Raw genomic sequence first — 22,148 nt, forward strand, 5'->3', positions numbered from 1 at the left:
TTAGAAGAATCCATACATTTATTCTTTATAATAATATACAGAATAGAGGTACGCTCCTTAAACATTATTGGTCTTCTGTAAAAAAAAAATTTGATTTTCACTTTTCATTCATAAGAATCGCAAGGTGTAAGCACCTCTCAAATGCAAACAATCCTAGTGCGGGACAACTACAATTGCAAATAATACACACCACAGAGGGAAGGAACATTTTTCCTAAGCCAAAAGAGAAAAGGCTTACTCTTTAAACTGGCAAGGAGATCTTAATGTTCATGTAGTGCAGACTCTACCTCAGTTTGCAAGATCTTGTCTGAAAAGTAGTGTAATTATTTTGCATTCACATCTGACATCATTATGCACAGCGTATGCTGAATGGATAACTAAGATTTCCTTGATTTGAAATCTATTACAATGTAAGTTTGGAGTAGTAAATGCAAAATGCACAAAAAAATGATAGTGTTTGTGACAGTACCCCAATACGTCACTAGAAGGATCAGGAACAAGCTGTGGATGGCTGGAGAGAAAATTCAGGGGAAGGGGGGCAGCACTCAGGGCCAAAGAAGTCCTGAGTCTACACCAAAGAACTTGCGAGAGAACACCATGGCCACCTGAGGCAAACCAGAAGGTTAGGAGGAGAGTATCCTACTTACACATGGTTGTTCTGTTAGTCTCAACTTTTAGTGAACAGTGTGATGGTTGTCTTAGTCAAGAATTTGTTATTGTTAGCAGAGATGTGTAAGAGGTGAATATTAGCTGCTAGTGTGGAAATAGGTGTTAAAGGAATAACTATTTACACCTTACAGCTTTAAAGTGGAGTAATTTCTCTAGTCTTTATGCAGTCATTTCCTTCTATCTTTTTCAATACAGTGTACTTCCAACTATCTGAATAGCATGAGGGACACAGATTTGGTTCAGATAATCAAGAGGCCACTCAGCAGCAGGGTGGCCTCCTCCACAGCCAGGGGCTTGTCATCCTCTTCACAGTCCTAGCCAGGGGTCTCTGCTCTGCCCCACTTGCTCCTGTGACAGCAAGGTTGCAGAGGGCTCCCTGTGCAGCCACAGGACAAGTGACACCAAATTCCCTGCAGGCGCAAGGAAGGCTGAGGTTCTGGCAGGGCAGAGCGGAGTCCTTGCCGAGGTCTCTGCTCTGCCCTACCAGGACTACAGCCTTCCCACTGCACCTTGTGTCTGAAGGGATTGGGTGTCACCAGCACTGCGGCAGCACAGGGAGCCCTCTGCAGCTCTGCTGTCTTAGCCCCATTCACTCCCATGACAGCAGTGCTGCAGAGGCCCCATTCAGCAGCAGGATGGTCTTCTCTGCAGCCAGGGGATCATCCTCCTTGCACTCCTGGCTAGGAGTATCTGCTCTATTACCACAACCTCCACATTATCTGAATCCCTTCCTCATCCTCCAGCATAAGATACATGCTGCAGAGGGCATATATCTCATGCTGGGGGACAAGGAAGGGATTTGGATAATGCAGAGGTTTGGATAATCGAGTTTTAGATAAATAGGAGTATACTGTATATAATCTACCTGAAAGACTAGAAGGTAGATTTTGCTTTTTGCTCACATGTTCATCTCTGGCTAAAGATTCCACATCACTCCATCCTTCTAGCCTCATCAGTGCTGCTACAGGATTAGGAAGTACAGTGTGAACTACTTCCCACAAAAGCAAATAAACTGCCCCTGCTATCAGCGGTTAAGAAGTTTACTAATCCATCCAAACTTGAGGACAAAACTATTCCCCTCACGTCAGGCAGAAATACAGTTGCTGGGTATACAACAACCAATCACCTTTCACTCTCATTAGTGCAATAGTTGATCAAAGCAAACAGCACAGAACTGAGATTGGAGAAGTAGAGTCTGCAGACCAATCCTTGGTAACAGTTTCAGCAAAGAGAATTTTTACAACTTAAACAACCTTGTAAACTGAACTACAACAGCTGTCTGCAATGGCAGCACCAGACTTTAACTCAAACATTCCCTTCCCATTGCCTTAGGGCAAGAATACAGAGCATTAGAAATATTCACAAAGCGTTGTTAAATTATCTTAGTACTGTGATATGCATCCAATTTGCTCAATATTTTAGTCTATATGAACTTGATATTTATCATCCAGACAAATTTCTTTAAAAGGTGTCATTCCAAATGCCTGTGTCTCCCCGTAGGTGTTCATTAGCCTTTGAGCCATTCAGAACACTTGGCTTTGTAGTCACCACTTTATGAATGACGTGTTCAGCACTTGTATTTTCAGCTGAAATATTTAATTGTAAAATGTCAGTTATTTCTTCACTTTTCAGAATAAAAGCTGCAAGTTACATGATTTTACATAGTCACAATAAGCCATAGGATACTGTTGAGTAACAAAAACAACGAGGAGTCCGGTGGCACCTTAAAGACTAACAGATTTATTTGGGCATAAGCTTTTGTGGGTAAAAATCCCACTTCTTCAGATGCATGGAGTGAAAATTACAGATACAGACAAATATATATTGGCACATGAAGAGAAGGAAGTTACCTTACAAGTGGAGAACCAATGTTGAAGGCCAGTTCAGTCAGAGTGGATGTGGTCCACTCCCAATAATCAATACCAAGAGAGGGAAAATTGCTTTTGTTGTGAGCCAGCCACTTCCTTAACACCATCGATTTGGGCTTGAATAGGGACTGGGAGTGGCTGGCTCACTACAAAAGCAATTTTCCCTCTCTTGGTATTCACACCTCCTCCTCAATTATTGGGAGTGGACCACTTCCACCCTGATTGAATTGGCCTTCAACATTGGTTCTCCACTTGTAAGGTAACTCCCTTCTCTTCATGTGCCAATATATATTTATGCCTGTATCTGTAATTTTCACTCCATGCATCTGAAGAAGTGGGTTTTTTTACCCATGAAAGCTTAAGCCCAAATAAACCTGTTAGTCTTTAAGGTGCCACTGGACTTCTCGTTTTTTTTGTGGATACAGACTAACACAGCTCCCCTTCTGATGTTGAGTTACAATAAGTCATCCAATGCAAACTGTGATTTTTGCTCTTGAATATACAATTCAAATTCTGCTCTATATGGTTACACAAGTTATCCAGTCAGTGAACAGAAATCCTGTGTAATTTATGTAACTAATAATTTAAACTGGATATTAGCAAAATCTGTAATCTGCATACATTCCAACACAAGATTTTTTTCCCTGAAAAAAGTCACTCATTTCACATAATGAAAATGAAAGTTTCTCATACAGAAAAGAACTACAAAATGAAAATTTATCGCTTGCTCAGTTCTAGTTATTAGGTTACCGCCTAATATTTCACTGAGATGCCAATCTCTGAACACACAAGCTACAAAGAGGTGCACCTTAGAAAGCTAAATGTCCAAGGGGTATCATGTGGGACTTTGGGAATTAACTAAGGGACTGGAATTTGACAGGATAAGAGAGGAACAGGCACTGAGAAGAATGAGGTAACTTGGTTGCTGGGAGGCAGGGTGAGACTGGAACTTGCCTGGAGTAAATCCAGACTGCTTCGTCACAGCCAGGACCCACCCTCCTGCTGTTGCTCTCCTTCACACCAGGTAGTAGCATGGGACAGGTGGTGCATATCTGCAGCGGAGGCCAGTGAAGGGGAGAAACTGACCAGCAAAGAGTGGAATGAGATATGAAGGAGGAGACTTTACACACACCAAAGGAGAACATTTCACATACTTATGGGAGCAGATTTTATTGGTGGTGTGTGTTGGGAGAAATGAGATGAAAATATTAGTCTCGAATGCTGTGGACATTAACACTTTGCATGGAGAGGAAAAATCAGAGACTGAAGGTCAAAGTATACCAAAATAGAAGTGGTAGCAGCTACAGTCCCATTGTAAAGGCTGACACTAATAAAAACCTACATATATTTTTAAACAAGTTCTCACAGTCAAGGGTCTGTTCAGTCAAAATCACATGCAGTATGCTTTACGGTGGGGCTTGATCCCGTTCGACTGAAGATTATTTGTTTATCCTGATCTTAACAATATTTTTCGTTTAAAAAGAGAAAGCTGAGCATTCACATTCTAAATAGATAGGAATGAGAAAGTAGAACTACACAAAGAACTTACCTGAGTTTCTTTCATATACAATACCATGTTGAGTTAATAAATCTTTAAGCTTTTTTATTTCTTTAGAAAGTTTCTTGTACTCCTAGAATAAAAAATATTTTTAAAATGGACAATATGTTTTGCCCAAATACATATGTCTACTTAAAAATTCAGTTTGCATCAAGTATAAAATGTCCAAGCATAGTTATAAGGGAAGCCACTGGGAAAAAAAAACATGTTTGGAATCTTGGTTTACCAGGTGACTGGAGGATAGCCAATATGACACCAATTTTTAAAAAAGTTTCCAGAAGCAATCCTGGCAATTACAGGGCAGTAAGCCTAATTTCAGTACCATGCAAACTGGTTGAAACTATAGTATAGAACAGAATTATCACACACATAGATGAACATGATTTGTTCGGGAAGAGTCAGCATGGCTTTTATAAAGGGAAATCACGCCTCACCAATCTATGAGAATTTTTTGAGGGGGTCAACAAACATGTGGACAAAGGTGATTCAGTCAATATAGTGTACTTGCACTTTCAGAAAGACTTGACAAGATCCCTCACCAAAGGCTCTTAAGTAAAATAAGCAGTCACAGGATAAGAAGAAAGGTCCTCTCATCAATCAGTAACTGTTTAAAAGACAGAAAACAAATGGTAGAAATAAATGCGGTTTTCAGAAAAGAGAGGGGTAAATAGTGGAGTCCCCCAGGGATCTGTATCGGGACCAGTGCTGTTCAACATATTCATAAATGATTTGGACAAGGTAAACAGTGAGGTGGCAAAATTTGTAGACAATACAAAATTACTCAAGATAGTTAAGTCCAAAGCAGACAGAAAGAGTTACAAAGGGATAACACAAAACTGGGTGACTGAGCAACAAAATGGCAAATGAAATTCCATGTTGATACATGCAAAGTAATGCACATTGTAAAACATAGTATCAACTATACAAATAAATTAGCTGTTACCACTCAAGAAAGAGATCTTGGAATCATTGTGGACAGTTCTCTGAAAATATCTGCTCAATGTGCAGAGTCATTCAAAAAAGCTAATGTTAGGAACCATTGGGAAAAGGATGGGTAATACAACAGAAAATATCACAGTGCTACTATATAAATCCATAGTCTGCCTACACCCTGAACCCTGCATGCAGTTTTGGTTTCCCCAGCTCAAAAAAGAGATATTAAAATTGGAAAAGGTACAAAGATGGGCAACAAAAATATTAGGAGTATGGAACAGCTTCCATATGGGGAGAGATCAAAAAGACTGGGACTACGCAGTTTAGAAAAGAGATGATGAAGGGGAGATATGATAAGAGGTCTATAAAACTATGAATGGTGTGAAGAAAGTGAATACATATTTTGTTATTTATCCTTTCACAGAACACAAGAATCAGGGGTCATCCAATGAAATTAATAGGCATCGGGTTTAAAACAAACAAAAGGAAGTACTACTACACACCATGCAGTCACCCTGTGAAGACCAAAAGTATAAGTGGGTTCCAAAAAGAATTAGACAAGTTCCTGAAGGATAGGTCCATCAACAGCTATTAGCCACGATGATCAGGAATGCAACCTCATGCTCTGGGTTGTCCCTAAGCCTTGGACTGCTGGATGTTGGGACTGGACGGCAGGGTATAAATCACTTGATAATTGCCCCACGTGTTCATTCTCTCTGAAGCATCTGGCATTAGACATTGGTTGAAGACAGGATACTAGGCTAGATGGACCATTGGCCACACTGAGTCAGACCATTCTTATGGTGTAAGAGTTCCAAAGACAGGCTGTTTAACTTGTGCATGAGGTTCATCAAAGTGATGGACAAACAAAAGGAAGTATGTCTTCAAACAATGCAAGTCAGTCTGTGAAACTCTTTGCCAGAGGAGGTTGTGAAGGGCAAGACTATAACAGTTCAAAAAAGAACTAGATAAATTCATGGAGGGTAGGTCCCTCAATGGCTATTAGCCAGGATGTGCAGGGATGGTGTTCCTAGACTATTTGCCAGAAGCTGGGAATGGGCAACAGGGGATGGATCGTTTGGTGATTCCCTGTTCTGTTCATTCCCTCTGGGGCACCTGGCATTGGCCACTGTCATAAGACAGGATACTGGGCTAGATGGACCTTTAGTCTAACCCAGTATGGCAGGTCTTATGGACAAAGAACAATTATTGTCAGCTATAAAAAAAGACAGCCTGTGTTTCTGAAAGATATTACCCAATAGCATCTGGTTCCAACTGCTCCTCTACAGAAATCTGGAACTATGAATCAGGCACTCAGACCAGGAATTCCTTCCCAATAAACACCTCAGGTCTGCCCTCTGACTAGATTTTTATAGCACTACAACTGTCAACTCCCTCCCAAAGGCTGCTCCAGGGTTAGTCTCTGTCTCAAAGTTGCTGCCTGACAACTCAGCCGCAAATGTTTTACTTCTGAAGATCTGTGGCTACTCCATAACTACAGAAGCTTTAATGAACAGCTATGTTTATACCCATTAAACTATAAGGCAGTGGTCACCAACCAGTCTATCCTAGAGGATCTCCCTGTCAATCACGATCTCTGGCGGAGGCACAGTGTGGCTGCCTAATGCTACCCTGCCCCCACACCGGTCCCAGAAGTGGCCACTGCAGCCCCGCGACCACGTGCACGCTGCTCCTGCCTGCAGGCACTGCCCCTGCAGCTCCTATTGGCCGGGAGAGCTGCAGGGGCGGTGCTTGCAGAGAGAGGCAGCACGTGGAGCCACATGCCGTCTGCCCTCCCCACCCTAGGGGCTGCAGGGGTGTGTTGGCCCCTTCCAGGAGCAGTGTGGGGGCAGGGTAGGCAGGGAGTCTGCCTTAGCCTCGCTGCACCCCACCGCCGACCGGGAGCCACCAGAGGTAAGTGCTGCCCAGCGAGAGGTCGCACCCAAACCCCCATCCCTGAGCCCCCTCCTGGAGCCAGCACCCCAAACTCCTCCTGCCCCCCAACCTCCTGCCCCAGGCTCATCCCAGAGCCCCCTCTCAAACTGCGAACCCCTCGACTCCAGCCCAGAGCCTGCACCCCCTCCCAAACTCCAACCCCTGCCCCAGCCTGGTGAAAGTGAGGTTGGGGGAGAGTGAGCGACGGGGTAGGGGGAATGGAGTGAGCGGGGCAGGGCTTTGAGGAAGAGGCGAGGCCTCAGGGAAGGGACGGGTAGATCCTGAGTTGCCCTTAGATTCAAAAAGTGATCTTGGGCATAAAAAGGTTGGAGACCACTGCTATAAGGAAAGGCTGGAATCCCATAATATTCATCACTAGCTAGATCAATTAAAATTGAAAATAAGGTTCACGTTTTCAATAGAATTGGACATGAGCAGCGAGCGGGTTGAGCCCCACTTTGGGGAAGCTAGCCCCTGGCTCTGCACCTTCCGCCCACGCCCTCCCCATGGCCAGAGCCCCAAGACCCCCTGCTCCCCCCGCGGCCAGAGCTACAAGCCCCATCCCCCCACCCAGAGCACCCCCACCCCTGAGCGCTCCCCGCCTTGGCTAGAGAAGCCTCGAGCTGGCGAAAGCCACACCATGCCTCCCCTCCCCAGACCCAAGCCACGCAGAGGAAAAGCTACAGCTCAAAGCTTATGCTCAAATAAATTGGTTAGTCTCTAAGGTGCCACAGGTACTCCTTTTCTTTTTGCGAATACAGACTAACACGGCTGTTACTCTGAAACCTGCAGAATATATGTGTATAGACATATATAGTTGTAGATACAGGCGCACACAGAGAGAATTTAAAGGATACATGATATAAACCACTGGGCCTTTGGTTTGTAAAATGGCCTGAATGTTTCAGCATAGTGTGTATATTATATGATTACCAAGTACCCATCTGTCACAAGGCTCTGGTCCACCTTCCACTTTCACTAACTCCCTTCTGTTTCTTAATCCCGTTCGGACCCCACTTTATGAGAGTATGTCTAAAATGCACATCACCTAGGTATATAACTACTTCCTAAATACCACCCCCTAATATAGTACCATTCAGTAATGCCAGTTTGTTTCCAATTTTCAGCATTAAAATAAGTTCTGCCATTCCTATTTATTTTTAAATATACTGTTATTTAGGCAACAGAAGATAACTAAGGGAGCAGACTATCTGAATCCTAACAACAGACAGGCAGCTTGGCTGAGAGCTCAGTGGCTCAATCACACAGCAGAAGGATGGTGATTCTCCATGTTGATAAAATGTATTAGACAAGGATTGAGAATTACTTTCTATACCTTATTGCATTTCTCCACTGTTTCAAATTCCAGACTTTTTAACTTTTTATTTTTTTTCTCAATCTCCTTTTCTTCTGTTGCGCTTAAAAGTCCTGCTTCCTCAAAAATCTCCTTCAACAATTTTTTGTACCCCTGGAAAAACAAAGACATTACATAAAGCCATTCTATTTCTGTTTGTAATTTGCATTGGCTATTTATTTTACAAGGTTTTGTGATTACCAATAAACTGTATCTAGATGCATAGCTCTAAGAGTTTTTGCCAATAGTAGGATAAAAACATCTATCCTAAAAAGAGCTGGAACTGTAGAAAACAGGTCAGTACTATAGTAATTTGAAAGTGATAGTCCTTTAACAAGAAATCAGAATGGATCAGCAAACCTGTTCAGTTATCAGCTCATCGTAAAGAGACTGCTCTGCTTCATCCCACTTCCTTCGTAGGACTTCAGTCAGTGTTGGATAAACTGAAAAACGGAAAGTAAAGCTGTCATAAATACTAACAGCTACATTTTCCTTAATTATTTGAATTAACCCTAGTGCTGCTATGTGTGTGTTTTAACAGCTTAATGCTTCAATTCAACATGAACCATTGAGACCACAAACTGCTACATTCACTTGCCTGGACCTGTTCCTCAATCCTATTTAAATCAAAAGGAATTTTCTCAATCACTTCAAATGGGAACAGGAGCAGGCCCTAGAGGTCTAATGCTCCCAGACAGCAGCAGTGACCAAAGGTCTCTTCTTCCAGCTCCAGCTGTCCAAAAGTTTGCACCCTTCTCTGCTGGATGAGATCCTGACTGCACCCTCCTCACTTATAGACTACTGAAACACATTCCATCTAAGAATGACCATTTACAAAACCCCAAAAGGGCTGGGGCCCAATTATCTCTGTAACACCCTTTTAGAGCTGAGCCTCACTCTTACTACCTTCAGGGTATATTTCTTCATGCAGACATTTTTCCAAACTGATGAATATATCCACTGACTTGTCTAATTGGAGACTGGGATGGAAGGGGTGAGAACGAGAGAACTACGCTCTTGTACACAAATAAATTTACCAAGGTGTTGTTTGTAGATTATGTAGGCTGAATTTATTACAATGCTCTTTGTATTCCTCCATTCCCTCCCCCACAAGCTCTCTGTATGCCCGACATCCCATCCCATCCCTTCTTTTTCCAGGGACTCCCTGCAATTCACCCGAATCTCTTCCGTGCAAGGGTCTGTGTGCCCCCCACTCCCCTCTCCTCCCATACCAGGTCCCTCATTCTCTCCCTAAACCAGCAGCTCAGCATGCATCCTATTATCCTCTTTCCCCCATACTCCATTCCTCATACCAGGGTCCTCCAATCAACCCTCGCAAAAGAGTTCTGTGTGCCCCCCATTCCAAATCCCCCATGCTAGGGCATGCGTCTGCTCCAATTGTCTGGGGGTCTTTCATTCTGGCCCCCAAGCCAGGGGCTGTGTGCATGCTTATTCCCCATCTTCCCTGAGTCCCTCAATCTTCCCCCCACGGGCTCTGTGCCCCCCAATCCTCTCTCTCCCATATCAGATCCCCCAATCTCCATCCCCCCCACCAGAGGTTCTATGTGCTCCTTTCTTCCCTCCCTCCATATGAGGGCCCCCCATTTTCCCCTAACATTCAAGCAGCTGTGTGAATTTCTCTCTGCTCCCTCCCGGCTGCTCCATTTCCCTTTCCCCCTACCACCATTATTTTCTGTCCAGAAGAGAAGTCATTCAGCATGTCAACATGTTACATTATTGGGAGGATAAGCTGACATGAGCATGGGTATTGTTGTGCTGGAAAATATTCATGGAAACCATGAACTAGCTCTGTGATCTACAGATAATTGTAAAGATGCTAGAGGCTGTGGCTAAAGCGCTGTCAGGGTCTCTTTTGTTCCCCAATCTCCCCCCTTTTGGTTTTCTGCTCTTCCCCAAGATCAAATAGTGTTCTGACAATTAATGCCAAGAACATTCCCTGAAATTTTGGAATTAACAGGATGGAGTTTTCAAAAGTTATCCCATTACATACAGAGAAATGCCATTGAATTGATCGTAGGGACTTTGCAAGCTCAGATAAGAGTGCCCAATTATTATAGTGATAGGTACTTTAGAAATGCTTGTAATAAACAATGTTACATTTACTTAATGATACAAACTAATAAACCAGAAATCTAAACTTAAAGGCTTGGGTAAAATGCCACCTGCCTCTCACACATGCACAGACCTTTTTATCCAACCTACCTAAAAGAGAATGAGGATGGCAAGCAAGAGGAGTCTCAAATGTCAGAGAGTAAACACAAGTACTTGGCTCAGATACATGAGCCAACTTATTGTTTTTTCCACAAATAAGAAGAACCTGAAGAGCAGAAAAAGAAGGATGAGAGGAAATAGGTTAAACACACAATATAGTCACTAGTTTCATGTTGAACAGAACCAACACACATCACTAACTTCCCATTTTACCATGAGTATAAATGCATTCCAGCAAGTACTGTAGTCAGCTCTCAGTGCTGCCATCATTTTACCCAGTGCAGAAGAAAGAGGTCACAGTCACTAGTTAAGTCTTTTTCAAATGAAGTTATTTAACGAATGGAACAAGCTTGTTTCTTTCCCAATGGGAAGTGGTTCCTCCACCTTCAACCCACCTAAGTCACCACAACTTCCAGCAGAGACACACTAAATCAGATGCCCTTCAGAGCCTGTCAGCATCACTCAGCAGGTGCATTTGCTACTGAGTGATGCATGCTCCCACCTCTGAAGGACTACCAGCCTATGAACAGTGAAAAATTGCACCCAGGTCTCCTAAATAGCGGTACAAAGTAAAAAGCACTAAACACCAGGCTCTTATGTCCTTTAATTTTTCCAGAGAATATTGATCTACCCTACATTGTAGATGCTCATTATGATCTTTACATTTTCAGCTTTAATGTTTCATGACCTTTTACAAGCAAAAGCCCAAGGAGGATTCAAATTCTTAATGTTAGAAATCATGCAATACTAGAAGACCAAATATATCTTCAGTGTGGCTACAGGAAGAAAGGATGCTCTTATGGCATGCGTAATAGGCTCCCTTCTCCACCCCTTGGATCAACACAAACAGGCTGGATGCTTCCCAGTTTATAAGCACCATTTTTTTATTTTTAACACCAGTACAGCCTTGTGAAGAAATATATAGCTGAAACTTTCCCCTTAGCCCACTATCCAGGGAAGGAGAGGGACAGATCTCCTCATCCTGACATCCTGCCTCCCCAAGTCCCTACCAGCCACTCCCCTTGCACTTTCTTCTTGTCCTCTAACCTCCCAGATGACAGGTTGGTTGCTCTCACTAGCTTGTCAGCTTCCTGCCTAATTAAACAATTGAGCACCCTCCCTCCAATTAAATCCACTCCAGGGGGGAATAGGTAGTACCTTAGTGACAGAGTACTGGGTCAGTTCTAGGCTCCCAGCACTCTGTCATAGTAAGACAGTGCACTGGAAGTCAGAAACCTTGGTTCTATTGCTGGCTCTCCAACAGGATTCTTCTGTCATCTTGGCCAAGTCACTACACTACCCACCTCTCCCATTGATCAACCTATCTATCTTAGGGTTTTACACAGCCGCCCATCACTGTAATATCTAAGTGCTTCCACATAAAATCAATAGCAATAGCAACAGAGGAATCTGAGATTTAATTCTGTAAAGCTCCTTCATCTCTAGGAAGGACCTAGAGAAGTGCAAACATTATTTTAACACGGGGAGGAGAGAGGTCTAAGGCAGGAGTTCTCAGATTTTTTACATAGTATGGACCACATCTTTTCAGAGTCTTTTGGACATCTCCTTCCCATTCACAATCATGTAACATCCCTTTTCAGCAACAGCAACTGCTCACATGTAAGAGTCATGTATTTTAACTGTTTTTAATAGTTTTGTCTTTTTGACAAAAGCTAATTATACTGTCTCTATTTGCTCTTCATTTCACCTCCCACCCCTTCTGCCCACATCGGTTCTGCTCCTCTCTCACCTGCACACGCTTTTGTGACCTGGCCCTCTACTTTTCCCATACAAGTTTCGTGGCCACTTGGTTTCCTTTCAACTAACTAACTAAACCACCTAGTTCTCTCTCCCGTGACCCCCTAGACATGTGTCATCCAGTAGTGGCTGGCAACTCCAGTACCACAAGTAACTCCTATTTCTCTTCCTCTTATGTAGCAGTGGCCCATAGCAGAAGTTACACAGCATTTGTCCCTAGTGGTAATGGTAATAACTGAACATCCTATTTTGCATGAACAAAAAGAGAGAGTTAAAGTCTCCAGACTGGTGTGAGTGAAATCATCATCAGCCTTTTATCCTGGTTTTACCCTCCATTCCTAACTGTTGTCCCACATCTCATCTTGCATTTTTCTACTTCATATCCTAAGCTATGAACTCTTTGGGCAGGAAGAGATCTCAATTTGTAAAGCCCCATCTAAGTTTTCAAGTCCTATGGTATATTAATGGCTTTAATAGTTTAAACTGGTACAAACATGCCAGCTGTATTAACTGCATCAGGATGATTAATTACTGTACCTTTGTCTCTCTGTTTTTGGTTTCACATGAATCCCCTTCTCTCATCCACATGCCAACAAATGTGTTGTTGTAAATTTCCCATTCATGCCAAATGCTGGAAAAAGAGAACAGCTCGAAAGACTTGTTTTATAATTTTGGGGAGAAAAGTTAAAAACCTGGTAAGAAAAACAGAAATACTCTAACACTGTATTAAAGTGTTAAATATTAAAGTGTATTATCAATTTCAATTTTTTGAAGGTCCTTTAATATCTCCTTTTCTTACTGCCCAGATCTGCCCCATCACAGATCAATTACCTCATAACCACAGTGGAGTTCTTTAATTACTTATAGAGTCCATCACAGTAGTTTCTGAGCACTATGGTTATTCTGACATGTCTCAAAACCATTTCCACACTTTCTTAACCAAATAAAACTGAAAAAGGGTTTGATTTTGTCATCAATAATTTGTTTGAAAGAGGCATTACCAAACTCCAATCTTCTCAATTACTCAGAATACAGAGTAAGCCCAATCAACGTATGTTAGCAGATGGGTGAAACAAGAATACAAACTCAAAAACATGCTCACTCTTCACAATTTGTCAGTGAAGAGAACAATATATTTCTGGAAAGTGACCTATTCCAATTTAAAATGAAATATTCTCTGTTAGACCATAAAACTCATGATAGTCACAAGAGTGGCACTGTGGTCTCACAATCAACCCAGGTTGGGGGCCGGGATAGAATCCTGACTCAGAGGTTAGCCTTAGGGATTGTCTACCCAAGGTTTTCTCACACTAACTTTTTTTTTTTTTTTTTTTTTTAAATTAAAATGCCCTGGGTTCATACAACACAATTCTTCTTTCAAATGAAGTGCCAATTATTGCAAATTAGATAATCCACTTTGAAAGTTTATTTCAGAATTAATTAGTGCAGAAAAGGGTTTTTGTGGATGCTTCTGTATTTCGCACTGACTTGGCAGTCCTCCAGTTGCTCTCTCACACTGCATTGCATCACACCACATCAGGACCAAGCTGTCTGTTTACCTATGTTCACTCTACCGCTCTGGGAGGTCATTTAAGCGGGATGTGACCTCCGCATTTAAATGCTGCTGCATAGCCAGGATCACCCCCTTTGCGACTGCAAACTCCTGGAGCCCCATACATCTGTATTATAACACTGTTATTATTGCAACCAGGCCTTGTGCATCCACATGAAACCATGCAGAGATCATGGACTTCCTTGTCATCTAGGGAGAGAAGACGAGCAAGCCTGCCTTTACAACAGCCACCGTAAGGTCATTAGAAAAGTAATTTCACCTCTGTTGTTCTGTTTCCCACTTGTAAAAATGGGGATAATACTTACTGCTTCACAGAGGTGCCCTGACAAATAACATTTGTACAGCTCTTTGAAAATGTTAAAACACAGTAGAAAGGCAGGCAACCCATAAACCTCAGCCTGCCCCATTCACACCCTTCCCTTAGTTTACTGAAAAAGACATGGAAATCGAACCATACAAAAATTGTGGGGCTAACAAACCAACACTTCAATTTTTAATCACTTTGCTTTTCATAGCTTTCCTTTTGTGTGTATGTGTATGGTGTCTATTTAGACTAAGCTCTCTGAGGCAGGAACTTTATCATAGAATCATAGAAGATTAGAGTTGGAAGAGATGTCAGGAGGTCACCTAGTCCAACCCCCTACACAAAGCAGGACCAAAAATATATGATCTGTAAGGTGCCTATCAAACTACTGGAGGAAACAAATGCAGAAAAGTAAAATATTATTGTTACATGATAATGCAAGGTCTTGCCTTTTAGGATGTGGCACCCAATTCAGAGTGCACTGCGATCTCCAAGACACAGATTCTCTGTACCTGGAGTTTGAAGGCATTTAGCAGAACAACTGGAGGGACTTAGATACTAAACTTTTGGAATTATCTAATTTGAGTAGAAAGAATAATCACACACTTTAAAAATACTCAGTAGCTTTCATTGTCAAATATGTAAAATCCTCATTTTTGTTTCTCAGTCCAAGAAATCCTTTAAAACATCAAGTTAGTCCATCCATTATCTTTCATGATGTATAAACATTTTAAAGTGAAACTGAAACAAGCACACATCTGTCCTCTTGGAACATCAGTTTTCATTTTTGCTTAACTGAAACAAAAGTCCTTGATTGTGGAAAGAACCAGGTTTTGCTAACCCCCTGAAAAAATATCTCAAACATTTCTAGAGCACCTATCCCCAAAGTATCTAAGCAATAAACAACAAATAAAGATAGCACTGACTACAGCATATGTAAAAAGAGGCTCCTTTCTGATGTGTGGGAAACAGGCCTTTTTGAAAACACAGGACTTGAACTTAGACCTGAATCATAAATTAGGGTGGGAAGAGCCCTCAGGAGGTCATTTAGTCCAACTCCCCTGTAGTCAAGCTCAGGCTCATTTTGATGATTTCTGGCCAAGAGTCCCATAGCTAGGGCTCTGCAACATAGGATGTTTTGCCCCTTGCACCCAAGAATCTGATCCTGGACTAAAGTGGTCCTTTAAAAATATTTCTGAAATGGATAAATACCCTTGTTCAGTAGCTCAGTGCAGTGTCTCTGCATCCCGAACACTTTCTCAGGTCAGGACCTTTCTCCAACAATTCTGTTACTCTCCCACTTTCCAGACAAATCTAATCATTCAGTGGTTCTGGGTCTTCACAGCTTAAAGACCTATCTCCGGCATGGGCTCCCTACTGCTGCCTAGGAATCCACTGCAGCTCAGCTAGCTTGTAGGATTCTCTCTGATGCTGACAAGAGTGACTACAAACTAGTCTCTGCCACTGTCTGGTCCTAAGGCCCACTATATTTCTGAGTGTAACCTCCTCCTTTCAGATTTTCTGACTATCCTATTTGCAGGGAAGACCAGCTCTTCACTCACATTCTACCCATCTGCACACAGGAAATATTTACAGAGGAAGGCACCTTTAAATCAGTCTTTCTTTTTAAATTAAATGTATGCTAGCTCCTCTACCTGGATCTAGGCACTGACTCTACAGGCTGAATGGGCTTTTATTAAATATATTTAAAATTACTTCTAGGCCCAGACCAAGTAGGAGTTTCATTTCAAGATATCACACTTGAGAGCTATATGCAACTCAAAACTGAGATTTAAGGAGAAAGTCCTTATGGAAACTTTGGCTAATGTAAATTGTGGTTGTATACTTATTTTGTGTTTCTTGCAGGAAATGCATGTCATGTGCAGTTGACAGTGACTTCCAGTCTGTTTTTGGATTAAGTGTAAGATGTTAATTTTGAACTATAAAGCCCTTAATGGTTTGGTACCTGGCTACCTCAAACTGCATGTCTTTTTGTGTTATGCCACTGGAACTACAATTAGCTAAGCCATTCAACATCAGAATAGATGGTTTAAATGGAAGAAGGCTGGAGGTATGGTATCTTCAGAGAATGGAATTTATTGCCCTGTTGGTCCAACTTAGCCCAAATTTGTTGACCTTTAGGACACATTAAAAGTATTATCAGCTTTCCCAGGCTTTCCAGGGGTTGTGAGATGGGGAAAATTTTATTTTAGTGGAAAGGAAAATCTTTATAAAGATATAGAATACACTTAATTTTTGAGCTCTTAGAGTGTCCAATAAATAAAACTCATACTCAACAATAATGCCTCCATTTTGTAGTTATGTCAGTTCTGCCTTAAGACTTTTTATTTGGTGTTTTAAGAGACATGATCCCATATATGGGATAATTCCCATTCTTGGCAATCTCAAGCAGTTGATGTAATGCTACACGTGATCCAGAAATGGGAAAAGGATTGTTAGAAAGAATACTTACCTTTAGAGACCTCTTTCATATTTTACTCTTGGCATATGTTAAGACCAAGTAGGATTTCCAAATTCTGGATTCTCATGGCTTGGCTAACATGCAGTTTTTAAGTTTAAAGCAATAGCCACCAAAACTGTATTTCCATCATTAGCTACAAAGTAATGAGAACAGCAGCAACTAGATGATGCCTACAGTTGAAAGATGTCAGATTGATTTATTTTACATATTCTTAAATTAAGTCTCAAGAATAAAATGTTATAGTCAAATAAGAACTTATTAATTATTAAAATAAATGGCCAAGGAGCCTAATTTACTAAAAGTCCATGATTTGGCTATTAGAAGAGGTTTAACAAGATACATTTTGCAGCACTTTCACACAAATTGTGCTCTCAGTTACACCCTTACAACCTCATCAGCTTCTACAGGATAGTGGCATTGGTGTAACTGAAAACAGTTTAGGGAACAGTGTTTGGACTGAATGCCAAGATTAGTTTATTTTCAAGGTAATGTAACTATAGCTAATTTAAAAAGTGCTGATTTCAGGAGTTCTACAAAGAGCGCAACTCACAAACTAAAGTAAAAAGAAACGTCTGGATTGTCTCACCCTAAAATTCCACTGTAGGCATTCCACCGAAAGGTCTGCTCGTGCTGAGTGACATTATGGAAAGGACAGAATTCATATTTATACCTAAAGAAACAAAATATGTCAGATTTTAAAAAATAAAATGAAGGCCTATATCACTGCCAATCCTAAAAATACAGTCAGGCACCTAAACCAGTTACTCACGTAGATTCCACAAAACTGAAACACTTGCCAGCAAGCCTAAAGAGATGTGCAGGACCTGAAAATAAAATGAAATGGCTTGCAAAAGGGATAATGGGTTGGTTAAATTTAAACAGAGTTATCATGATCAGAGAATTGTATGTATACAGGTTGCAGATTTAACATTCTACAGAGCATAAGGCAATCAGCATCCAAGAAACCTAAACTAAGGTACTTATTTTGCCCTAGTTACTATAGTATCTTCGTGCCTCAATCTTTAATGTATTTATCCTTCAAACACCCTGTGAGGTAGGGAAGCACTGTTATTCCCATTTTAGAGACTTGGAATTGAGGCACAGAGAGATTCACACAGGAAAATTATTTTAACTAGGTTAGGTGCTATATAAGTGATAAGTACTAACAGGTAGCATCTGGGATGCCAATAATTATCTGTGAAATTTAGAGAAGAAATTATTCATCCATAAGGCTAAGAAGCATTTTCATGATTGGATTAAAGAACATGGACTAATCATGTAGATATTATACTGTGGTAAGTGCTTCTGCCAAAGTCTATCTTACTATTAGACAACTGCAATCAAAAATTACACACACAGATTCTTTTAGAGATTATATTCACAAAAATGGTATTAACTACACATATAATAACTGACATTTGCACACACCTGAGGTTGGGGAAGGTGCCATCTTTGGAAGGAGCCTGTTTGTCTGAGGTAGGAATGGGTTGTTCAGTCTTTTAAAAAAGAAAAAAAAGACTAATTTAAAATGATTTAGACTAATTTAAAATTTTTTTTTCCATTTGCAGTGAGATTAAATTAGAATATTTTTATCTAGGTATTTAATATGTCCCCCAGCACCCTAGTATCTGAGCATCTAAAGGACTGTCATATTGAAAACAACAGCCAAAACCATCAAACCTGGATTCTAAACCCATATTTACATACCTGAATAATAATAGTCTGATTTTCAAAGGTCCTGAGGACCTATAGTTTTCATTGTCTTCAATGAGAACGACACGTATGATCACATGAACCCCTGGTAGGGTCATGGTTACTTACTGTAACCTTGGTTCTTCTTTGAGTAGATGCAGCCATTTTAGGTGACTCACAAACAGTATGCACCCCAGGAGGCGGGGCTGACTCTACCTAAACAAGGATTGCAGGACCGCCCTACCAAAACTTGCATCTACTCTGGATGATAGGTAATGGCATAATGGTTCATAACTGTATGGATCGATGACCACATAGCAGCACTGCAAATGTCCAATATTGAGATGTCACCGAGGAATGCTATTGACATTGCTCGACCTCTCGTAGAATAAACTCGCACCCACTGAGGTATAGCCGAAGCTATTTCATATGCAGTCTTGATACAGCATGTTATCCATTTAGAGACCATCTGTGAAGAGACCAGTTGCCCCTTCATGCGATCTACATATGACACAAGCAGATGAGGCAAGCATGACACAGTTTAATCCTGTCCAGATAAAAGGCTAGACATCATCTGACATCTAACCTATGGAGATGCTACTTCTCCAGAGGTCAATGTGTCTTAGGAAATAACACCGGTAACTATACCACCTGGTTCAAATTAAACTGAGCAGCTTTAGACAAAAATTTTGGGTTTGGTCCTAAAGTCACTTTTTTCTTGGAGAATTGTGTATAAAGGGGCTCTGACATCAGAGCCTGGAACTCACAGACCCTCCTTGTAGATTATCACTACCAGGAATGCAGTCTTATGACACAAAAGTTGAAATGGACAAGATGCCAGGGGCTCAAATGGAGGTCCTATCAAAGTCACTAAGACCATGTTAAGGTCCCACAGAGAAACCGGCTCTCAGACAAGATGATGGAGATGAAGAAGCCCTTTTAAGAATCTTGCTACCATGGCATTGGAGAAGACTGATATTCCCTGAATGGGGGAATGAAATGCTGACATCGCTGCCAGATGCACTCTCAATGAGCTACACACAAGGTCTGACAACTGAAGGTGAAGCAAGTACTCCAAGTACTTCAGAATGCCCCAAGCTGCAAAGATGACCCAGAGGTCTTTGTCTTCATGGAACACTCGCGACTATGGGAAAAATTCCTGCTGAGATGGTTTGCGAGATGATTCTGGACCCCGGGCAAGTGATCAGCTATGGGAGGAATATGCTCCTCAACATGGAATGCTCTCCCTTGCCTGTTCACATAATACAACATGGTGGTATTGTTGGTAAGTATGTGAACCACTGAGCCCAATACGGTCCAGAAAAGCATGACATGCATTGTAAATGGCCCGAAGTTCCAACACGTTGATATGAAGTGGGGCCCCTGCTCCAGCCACACACCCTGAACTTTCACGGACCCCAGATGTGCTCCCCAGACCATCGCGGAGGCACTGGTTGCTTATGGCCAGACAAAGGGAACACCCTGACAAATATTCTCCAGAAGTGTCCACCACTGCAAGGAGTCTAGGAGCAATGGAGGGAGATGGACCTATTTGTTCAAGAGGTGAAGAGTCAGACAGTAAACTGTCCAGAGCCATATTTGAAAGGAGTGAAGCCACAGCCTTGCAAACTATACCACTTGCATGCAAGCGAACACGTGGCCCAAGAGCCTCAGGCATATCCAAATTGTCATCGAAGGCTGCAACTGCAGACTGAGGCAAAGGTAGCAAATCGCCTGAAAATGGTCAGTCGTCAGAGATGCTCTTGAACTCAGATTCTGTTGGGGCTTCAATAAACTCAATTTTATGAGGGGGAACCAAAGTTGACTTTCCGGTGTTTAGGATGAGATCCAAGTGGTTGAGCAAGCACAGTGTAGTGTTGATGTGAGAAAGGACTGCCTCTCTGGAGCTGCCCCTCAGTAATCAGTCATCCAAATACAGGGAGATGTGACCAAGACCATCCAATTGGTAAAAACCTGAGAGGCAAAAGAGAGGCCAAAAGGAAGTGTACTGAAAATGGCACTCTGCCATGATGAATCGAAGGAATTTTCTGTGGCTCAGCAAAATTCCCAACCAAAAGTACGTGTCCTAAAGGTCCAGAGCAGCAAACCACTTGTTCTGAGACAATTTGGAGAGAATAGTCAATAGAGTGACCATTCAGAACATTGTGTATCTGATACATTTGGTGAGGCTGTGAAAGTCAAGACTGGATCTTACCCCTACCTTGGATTTGGGCACCAAAAAGTACCTGGGCCCAGTGTTCTATTGGAACCTCCTCCACTGCTCCCAAAGCCAGTAGAGAGTGAACCTGCTTGAGGAGCAGTATCTTGTGAAAGGGGTTCCTGAAGAGGGACAGGGAAGCAGGGTGGGAGGAAGGGATGGAAAGGAATGGATGGCATAGCCTGATCTGACGCTGCTTAGGATCCAGCTGTCAGTGGTGATCGAGCCCCAAGCTTTGTGAAAGCAACCCAGCCTGTCCCCAGCAGGTGCTGCTTTAGATTAAGATCCCTTGCCACCTGAGTGGCATTTTGTGCACTATTTGGAAATTGAATACCACTCCTTGAAGTAGACTTTGCCCAAACATAGCAAACATGCATGTGGGGATTGTTGTTGGGATTGCTCTCCCACAAAACAGATAATGCTTAATCCCTGGTGAGGGCATCACCATAGAAATACTTAAATAAAAGCTAACTAACACTAAATCTAACTAGCACGATACTAAGAGTACTAATTAATTACACTGGACCCTCGCTAGAACGCGGAATTTGGAATCCAGGCACTGTATCGCGTTATAACGGGGACCGCGTTAAAATGAATTGCAATTAAATTTGGGATCCATGGCCGCAACCGCATTATATGCGAATTCACGCTATATAGGCACGCGTTCTAGCGAGGGTCCAGTGTATATACAATTTAAAAAGTCACTAAGAAATAGAGATTGTGAGGTTAGGAACCACAGAGAGCTCTGACTCCAGCCCCAAGCAGTAAGAAGAAACTGAAGGGGGTTGAGGCAGTACTGCCTCAGATAGCCAGGGGAGGAGGTATGAGCACAAGACACGCTCACACCTAAGTAGAATACATGGTTGCATCTAAAATCATCAACCTGGACACCCAATCACACTGGGACAAATCACCAAGCCAAAAGACCAGAGCCATTTCTGTGTCATCAGACCTGAAACCAGACTGAAAGATAAAAGAAATCTAGGGACTCCAGATGATGCCAGTTACCTCACCATGACCTTTTCACGTTTCCCTAAACATGGCAAGTTGAAGACATAGCAATACATTGGCAATGTCAGAACATGGTTTCTTACATAAAAGGGCCAAACAGCCACTTCTTAGAGAGAACCTGGTCTACTGCATCCTGCCCTCCTTTAGGAAAGCTTTAGACATCTCAAGGAATGGACTCAATTTGTCTCATTACCCATTGGCACAAGGTCCATCTCACAGGTAATAGCCCCATCCTCATTCCTAGAACGCTATGCATTACTTTCCAATCTAACCGGTGCTCAGCATCCTGGATTCAAATTTGGTTCTAATTAGATTTGGCTTTAATTCTTAAAGCCAGCTGCCTGAGCAACAGCATCACCTACAGGTGCCATCTGAAATACCCCAGTCCCTAGATCTGAACTTGTGACTTGGAGGCGGGTAGTTCTTTGTGTGGCACTCACTTGATTACAGAGAGCAGGGCTGTGGTTAGATCCTCACAGCAAAAAAGCGTGTGATTTTACATCAAGATAATTACTTTAGTGTAAAATCCTTGCTGAGGCAAGGCACTGTAGTTTTAACCTT

General features: G+C 42.0%; 1 protein-coding gene across 1 annotated transcript in view; it reads right to left on the reverse strand.

The window, feature by feature from the left end:
• GNPTG (N-acetylglucosamine-1-phosphate transferase subunit gamma) overlaps window positions 1-22,148 on the reverse strand; it is a 23,025-nt gene continuing 877 nt past the window's right edge. The window contains exons 3-11 of the mRNA XM_037911673.1: window positions 18,095-18,162; window positions 17,436-17,490; window positions 17,253-17,336; window positions 12,845-12,938; window positions 10,541-10,655; window positions 8,678-8,760; window positions 8,300-8,431; window positions 4,087-4,168; window positions 1-2,255 (exon numbers count right to left, since the gene is read on the reverse strand). Of these exons, the coding sequence (XP_037767601.1) occupies window positions 2,131-2,255; window positions 4,087-4,168; window positions 8,300-8,431; window positions 8,678-8,760; window positions 10,541-10,655; window positions 12,845-12,938; window positions 17,253-17,336; window positions 17,436-17,490; window positions 18,095-18,162 (838 nt within the window). The 3' untranslated portion in view covers window positions 1-2,130. The remainder of the gene's footprint in view (window positions 2,256-4,086; window positions 4,169-8,299; window positions 8,432-8,677; window positions 8,761-10,540; window positions 10,656-12,844; window positions 12,939-17,252; window positions 17,337-17,435; window positions 17,491-18,094; window positions 18,163-22,148) is intronic.

This window comes from Chelonia mydas, chromosome 10 (assembly GCF_015237465.2).
Source record: "Chelonia mydas isolate rCheMyd1 chromosome 10, rCheMyd1.pri.v2, whole genome shotgun sequence".
NCBI classification, from domain to species: Eukaryota; Metazoa; Chordata; order Testudines; family Cheloniidae; genus Chelonia; species Chelonia mydas.